The sequence below is a fragment of the Amblyomma mixtum genome, chromosome 8, assembly GCF_055824585.1.
Source record: "Amblyomma mixtum isolate Tamu chromosome 8, ASM5582458v1, whole genome shotgun sequence".
NCBI classification, from domain to species: domain Eukaryota; kingdom Metazoa; phylum Arthropoda; class Arachnida; order Ixodida; family Ixodidae; genus Amblyomma; species Amblyomma mixtum.
The window spans coordinates 95248577-95256612 of record NC_143019.1 but is presented as its reverse complement, the minus strand read 5'-3'; the positions used below and the strand labels follow the sequence as shown (position 1 = coordinate 95256612).

At 45.6% G+C, this 8036-nt stretch overlaps 1 protein-coding gene across 1 annotated transcript; it reads left to right on the top strand.

The window, feature by feature from the left end:
- Nucleotides 1–1619: 1619 nt before the first annotated feature.
- Nucleotides 1620–7030, top strand: LOC149333610 (BTB/POZ domain-containing protein 6-like). The gene is made up of 4 exons (XM_089557760.1): nt 1620–1679; nt 3906–4129; nt 5248–5556; nt 6681–7030. The coding sequence occupies exons 1-4, from the start codon at nt 1620–1622 to the stop codon at nt 6964–6966; spliced, it is 879 nt and encodes a 292-aa protein (XP_089413886.1). The 3' UTR covers nt 6967–7030.
- Nucleotides 7031–8036: the final 1006 nt, after the last annotated feature.

Sequence of the window (8036 nt, the reverse complement as noted above, 5' to 3'; positions counted from 1 at the left end):
GAAATCACAACTAACAAACTTGGTTGTGTGTTTTAGGGAACACAAGCTTCTGTGGCCTGACTTGAAGCTTTGTTTTTAACTCAAGGATAACCTATACGACAGCGTTAATGCATCACGCTATCTATTTCTACCAACGTGCCTCCAGAACGAGTCAATTGAACAACAGAATAGGCAGCTTCTCTGCGGCATTCTGCATTTCTGGGAAGATGACAGTGAACAATCAGTTTATGCACTCCCGCTGTTTACGTGCACGACAAATTCTTCAAAAACAGGAGGGTGGGACCATAATACTCATTGAAAGAGGCACTTCTGATTTATTGGTAAGCAATTATACAATTATACGAGCAATTATACAAATTTTGAAGGTAAGCTGACGTCATGTATGTCAGCAAAGCGGCTGTTCAATGGACTAGGGCTACCTTTCCTCAAAGAGGGGCAAAATAGACTCAGTGGCGGTGCAAACAACGAAATCTGAAAGTTTTGTAGGATTTGTGACCAGTGCGCAATATTTTATGCGTCCGAATTAAAAAGTAATGTCAAAGTAATTTTCATTACTTTTGGGAAGTAATTGTAATGTCATTGCATTTTGACAGCAGTAATTTCTATTGTAACTTAATTATTTCTGCAAGATTTATAGGCTTTCTACTTCTACAAGATTTCTACTTCTGAAAGTAATTTTGCGTGTATGCACTCGGGGTATTGTGACGAACAGTCCATGCAGCAGACCCACCGTGAGAGATCGTTCCCCCTTTGATGCTCTCCCGCCTCGTAGGGAGTGCCACACAAAGCGGCCATGTTTAGTTGTGAGCTGTCTCGTCTCGCCATATATGATTTGAAAGCTCCGGGAGCTAAATCGCTAGGGCCTTCAGTGGTTGTACGAAAACCACCTACATTGTTTGTACATTCACTCCGCATCTGTTGAGGAAACCAAGTGTCTTTGCAACTCAGGCAAACTAGGCGCAAGCATTTGCAAAAGGCTGTGTTGAAATGTTGCTGCGATATAATGGACCGATTTTCCTACAATAACAATGGCTCTTCGTTACAGGAATACCAGAAATGCTCTACATTACTACTGCAGTAAAGTTGATTAGAAGGTTCTTCTTTTACCACCTTTACTGCCCGTTTTCCCAAGGATTAGTGAAGGTACCACCCTGAAAGCGGCCCTTAGGAAATGCAGGCATGCTGTGCCGGTGGAGGACCCATTGAACTGCTCTCAGAACGCAAGCCCATAGCTGCGGGCAATGAGCGGCCCCACGCCTTTTGCTGTCTTTCTAGGCCTGGAGGAGGGCGCAGTTAAGTCGGGGCTCGAACCCTTCCGGACTGGAACAAGAAAGCTGGAAACGTCTGCTTGCTCGCAAGGGCTGCGGTGGTGTAACTAACTCGATGGTCCAGAATTCGCGCCAACAGATTAATTCACATGCGACGTGAGATAAGTGATAATGTTGCGACAAATAAGTCTGTTATTTTTATCTTTACAGCTCAGCTTTTACGCAGCTCTTTTTGGGCTAAGCCGCGTCGGCGTCGAAGGCGTAAAAGAGCTAGAGGGGGGGTGGGTGTTGAGTGGCGCGAGCGGAATGAGAAAGGCGATCTCTGCTGCTGGCGCGTCCCAGTGCAGAGTCATGGCCCTCCTCTCTCTGCGACCTTGGCGAGGTGGCGCTCGTGGCCAGAAGTTCGAGAAGGTACGAGCCTTCTTGAGGACGCAGGGGGAAGGAGACAAAGCTTAACGCGTGCTGTGGCGCCTTCACTCTCTCTCTCTCTCTCTGCACCTCCTCCCGCTCGTAGAAATTTTGGAGTTAGATATTTAATAGCCTGCCTGCAATGGGGTGTATCGCACGACAGACATCTCTGCTGTCTATTGTCGCGCGACAAAGGTGTCTGTCGCAGGCTTCATCGCGCGACAGACATCTGTCGCAGCTGCTGCCGTGCGACAGGCAGAGTCGTGAAGCACAACAGAGAGCTGCGCGCCTCGACCACGGTGGCCTCGACAGAGCTCCCTGTCGTGGGTTGAGCAGCTCGACAGGAGTGCTTGCCGTCGGTTCTGTTGCGCGACAGATATTTGTCGAAGGTACTGCCGTGCTACAGAGTCGTGCCGCACGGCAGAGAGCTGCCTGACGTGGGTTCAGTCCCGCGGCAGACTTCTAGAGCGTCTCATTTAGCGCGACAGAAATGCCTGTCGTAGGTTCTGTCGTCCGATAGAATCCAGCTGCAGGTTCTGTCACGGCGCGTCAGATTCCTGTAGAGGGTACTGTTTTGCTGCATAGTTTTCGCAACGCTGTCGCTCACACGTGACAGCTCAAATTCATCAAGGACGTCTTTGAAGAAAGCTTTGTGCTATAGTAGTAAGTGCTGGTCTAAAAAAAATTGATATGCATAAAAGGGTCTAAAACTTAACATGCCAAAAGCTAAACTACTCCACAGTCTTGGAATAGAATAAGTTTTCAATTGGTAGCAAGACAATGCAAGTGGTAAGGGTAAACGTCTACTTAGGGCAGGTAGTGATTGTACACCTGGATCATGTGAGTAAAAAACTAAGAATTGAGCATATTTTACACGTAATGTCAGAGTTAATGGCAGTGTCCAATATCCCTAAAGAGAAAAGCAAAGCTAGCAATATCTTGCTGTGGCTCAACTGTAGGCAGAAACGTGGGATCTAACCAAAAGGGCCCCGCTTCAGATGAGAACAATACAGTATGGAAATGAAAATGATAAGTGTAACTATAACAAACAGTAGGAGAGCAGAGTGCGTCGGAGAACAAACGCGCATAACTGACATCCTAATCGAAATTGAGAAGAAATGAGCTTGGGGCATGTGATGCATAGGCGAGATAACAGATGGCCGTTAAGGGTAACAGACTTGGTGATAAGACAAGGCACGTATGGCAGGGTGCGGCAGAAAGTTGGGTGCTGTGCACCTCCTTTATGAGGAACCTGCCGTTCGTGCCGCCGAATCAGACAGAGGTGCGTTCAAACCATGCATTAGGGAGTATTGTAATCGCCCTCATATTTGTTTCCTGCAGACATAACCTTCACAAATATGTGAACATAACTGATTAAATAAACGCTTTCAGCTGATTAGTCTGCTATGTGTCTCGAAATCCCCCGTTTTAGTTTCTGCAAAACGTTTCCAGGAAAGATGAGATATAAATTTAACCAGCAAGGGAGAGAAGATGGAAGCTTCGCAGCGTGGTCAAAGATGGTAGTTTTTTGCATAACGTGGCAATATATGGTCAAATATTACCATCGAAATTCTTGTTTGTTCTCAAAACACGTAAGTAGGAGCTGTAAGGGAGTACAATTCGCGTGAAATTTTTGAAAGGGCAAAAAAAAACTCGCTTGACGTTCCTTAGGAAGTGTGAAGTATATACCAACAGCCAGTACGCGCTTGCAATGTTGCAAGATTAACGTCGCCCGTAGAGGTTAACCCAAATTTAGGTGACGAAATGAGCGATGTTGGAAGTCCACGTCAAATCAAACAAAGCACAGGAATACTTGCATGCAGAAATTGATATAAATGTTCAAGACAAAAAGGGTAACTTGTATTAAAAGTTTCGATGAAATACGGAAACATCAATAGACCCCAGAGTATCCCCAAGCAAGACCTAGCGGCAAAGTTAGAACTACCAGTAAAGCACGGTGGCAAACTAAAGCCGAAGTTCACGTATTAACACCGACTTCTGTACATTTAGTTAATCAAGACTCAGCATATATGCCTCCCGTGGCTTGATTGGGAGTTTTTCTGTCGGGCGACAGCATACACACCACGCACTAAGTCCTGAAACTTAATATTCTGCCTACCATTACTCAGCGCGGCAGCATTATCTCAATCTAACATCTGTTTAATGCTGTCCCACTGCACCCCCCCCCCCCCACCTCTACCTTTCATATATTCTCACATCCGGTTGCAGATCGACCTAGAGGCCTCTCTCGACAGCGGCCGCCTGACTGACGTCGAGTTCGAGGTTCGCTCGGCTGTGTTTCCCGAGGTTCCCGAACGCAAATTTCGTGCCCACAAGCGGCTTCTCGCCCTGCGTAGCGAGGTTTTCGAGTCCATGTTCTTCGGGGACTTCACCGAAGGGGACGTCGTCAACGTAACGGATGTCCACCCAAAGGGCTTCGAGATCATGCTTAGGTGAGGAGCACTGAAGCACAACCCTCTTTTTGCAGCAGCCGCCATCTTGTGTAGCGCACGTGGCAGAGAGCAAGATTAGACCTAAAGTGGCCACAGATTCAATTGTAGACAACAGGGGCAGGGGATATAAGTATACAGGCGCTATCCTACTTTATTTCAGAGGTTCTTTGCATACTCAAAACATTGACGGGAAGAAACGAAACGCGTTCTAGAGCTGTTTGTTAGCGAACGATGGCCACCACAAAGGAACATTCCTTTCAGGCGCTTTGTACACAATTGTGTACGCAGCAAACTCGCAGCATGTTCTGAGATACCGGTGAACCTAGACCTGATTTCATTGTTTCACTGAAACTGAGCACCCTTCCCATCGAAAAAAAGTTCGTCTTTTGTGCCATGTAAATCACACGCAGCAAATAATATTTCACATAACAGTGAGGTAGGTAGCAATTTGTTCGCCATTTGTGTGTAGACAGATTTTCCCGCGAGAAAAAACATCGATTGTTATTGCTCAATTTCGAGCATAATGTGCATCGTCGAAACAGAAAATTATTCCACGATCCTTAGGGTCCTTACATGACACACGAGAACATTTCGATGTTACTATTTCCAACAAATCTGACAGTTTGTATGGAGTTCTGCACATTGTTCTAAAAACTTACCTGCTGGTTTTTCATGCTGAAAAACTAACAAATTCCCTTTCCCGAGGCCTGAATATACTACTCAGGTAAAAAATGAGTTGATTTTGGTCAAAACAAAGAAAAGCGCTTGAAAGGGCTAAAAATGGCGGAATTTCTGTGTTTGTCCCGGGCTGTTAGCTGTCAAGAGAAATACGTCATTTCATGCTCGGGCGACGGGGTGTTTCAACTGCTTTTCCTCCAGTGCCTGGCCAACGAGTGCAGTCAAGAAAATTGGGAGAGGTATTCACCTCAATTATCTTTTTTGGGCGGATTGGTGTGGTGGGGGGAAAGGAGGAGGCGTTGCATATGTGGCTCTTCCAGGTAGTTTTCTGAAGTTTGAAAGAAAAGGGACTAAAAAAACCTGACGCTGTTGGCGTCTGTCACCACCCCGCTTCAGAGGTGATGCTCTTATCTTTTCATCTATCCATGCATACGGTGCAGGTACCTCTACTCTGGCTGTGCCCGCATCAGCACTGTACTGGACGCACTGCATGCCCGAGAAGCCTCTAGGAAGTACCACATAGCGTCGCTAAGCAGCGGATGCACCGACTACATACGCAGAAACCTGGTTCCTTCAAACCTCTTCGCCTACCTTGACTACTATAACCTGACCGGCGAACCGGACTGGGTTTCCTACGTACTAGGAGTACTGCAGTCCTGGCCGGAGTCGGCTGCACTTGCACTGTTGTCTCTCAAAAACCTCGCCGAAGCAGAAGAGCACATCTTCCACTTCGTAATTGACAATATTAGGTATGTGCTGCCCCCTCAAGGTTTATAAAGATGCAGCGCTATACAAATCCCTGCTAAGCCCTCACTTAGAATATGCATATCACCTGTGTGGCATCAGCACTCGCAGCATCTCACAGATGAGAAATCTGAAACCGGACAGTAAGGTTCATATCAAGGCTGTATTGTAGACATGCAATCATAAGCGAAATAAGGAAAGAATATTGGAATGGAGCCTTTGCGTGCAAGGCTTCAGAAGCAAAAGCTGGAACTGAACGCAGTAATTCGAAAGGCATTGACAAGAGAAATTACTTCAAACCGCATACACTGCCTCGAACAAAAGAGAGCACAGTTTTGAAACACGTGAAATGAATTCTGGAGTAAATTAATGAAGTACTCCTTTTATGAGTCCAGCTGATGTGGTGTATGTAGGTCAGCATTCTTTTATCACACTATGAAGGAATTATAAACGTCCCGTTCTTTCATATTAATCACCGCAATCAGGCAGTGCAGTTGTTCCTATATTTTTGCTTATTTGTTTATCGTTCTTGTTCCATTGCTTCCTTTGTGCCTCCGCCGTTTTTTTCTCTTCTTTGTAGCTATCTGCGTTCTTTTTGTGATTATCGTTAATAGTATCCGGTACCTACTCTCACGCTATAATATTCCTACGCTGCAATGTGTTCTCGAAGCTTGTAAATGTATCTCAGGGTTCCAAGTGTCAATAAGCCTCCAGAAGATTATGGTGGCTCACCAGAGCTTTTAATAACCCATGTTAACCTTGTCGTACTCGCTACCTTGTTTCTCGAGTAAGCCTCGTCGGCATAATATACGAAAAAATCCGTTTACTCTTTCGCAATCCTGTTGCCGCCTAGCGGCCGTTCATTGTCTGTTGCGTAGACAGCAGAGAGCTCTCGGAAGCTGGAGCAATCAAAAGAGTGCGGTACTAAGGCGGCTTTTCGAATTCTTGGAGAGCTGTGGCCTTCTAGGTCCATGCTGTGGCAGTTATATTTCGTCTACACTGTGAGACGCAGGTGCGTCAACTGTTTACATGTTCACTGTAAGGCTAATCGTCCTACAGTCTTCTCGTCTCCACACTGCGCTCTATAATACTCTAACAGACCTCTTTCACTGCTTTTATTGCCTTTCAGGCACGTCCGGGAGATCTCGGTCGCCACAGCCGTCATGCGCTGGTCGAAGGAGCAGTGCGCCAAAAGCCTCGGCACGGATTCCCCGCTCCAGCTGAAAGATGTGATGCGTCCATTCTTTGCGAAGCTGCGCTTCCTGACCATGACCACCGGGGAGTTCCTGACAGGGCCGGTCGCCTGGGGCGTCGTGGACAATGACGAGGCCATGTGCGTTCTGCGGAACATCGTGTCCAATGGGGCGGTGCCGCTTCCTCCGGGATTCTGCGCCGCCACGTTGAGCCGCTTTTAGTGTTTGGAGAACACATACTCTAGGTTTCCAGAAAAGGAGCATGTAAGGTGTGAAGATGCGGGTTGTAGCCTAAACCCAGCGTTCACGCTTAGTGCTTTCAGAGGTTCGTCGCCACATGGAACGATAAAGAAGTATCTTGAAAATCAACAAACATGAGAATGTTAAACTTACAACAGTTTCAAATCAAAATGCAGTGAGTTTTTTTTATTTCCTTACCATTGGGGATCGTTTTCCTCTTTTATGGGTCAAAGGTTAATCCATGCAAGCAGCAAGAAATTTTTTTTCACATGTGTATTGCCTATAGTGTTCATTTTCGAAAAGGTGCATGGGTTTGTAAGCACTGCTTCATACCACTTTCTGTATTTTGTGCAAGTGTAAGTTTGAACGGTTTTCAAATGTTCGTCGCCGCATGGAGCGCGGAAGAAGTGTTTTGAAAATCAGTAAAAATTAAAATAGAAAGTTGATCATATTAGACTGTGAAATCAAAATGCAGTGAGTTTTTTTTATGCTTTGAATATTGAGGAAGACTTTCCCTTACATGCGCCGAAAGTTATTTCATGCTAGCCGCAAAGGATATTTTAGAATGTGTATTGCCAATAGTGTGTTTTTTCGTAAAGGTATATGTATTTCTAAGTACTGATTCGTGCTACGTTTTGTATTTTCTGCAAGTTTAAGTTCGAGCAGTTTTCAATGACCTTTCGAAAAACAACTCGAAGCATCTTTTTTATTCTAATCGCGAAACAAGCCTCGCTGATAGAAGCTGTGCACACCTCCCTGATAGTCCGTCGAGACAAGCATTTTGTATTGGAGCCGCAAACCAGGCGTACTCTTCGTCTGAATGAGCGAGCGGTTGGCTTTTTTTGCGAGTATTGTTTGTTTTCCTTTTTACTCACACAAATCGTGTTGTCAGAATGTCTGAGCAGTGTGTTTGCTTGCCTTTGTCTTGTCCTGAATAAAAAAAATTGTTCTTTTGATAATACACAGTGTCAGCCATCCCCTCTATTCGTATGTTTCCTCTTCTGCCTCATTTCTGTCTTTCAGTTAATTTTGCGCATTTGAGCAGCAAATGC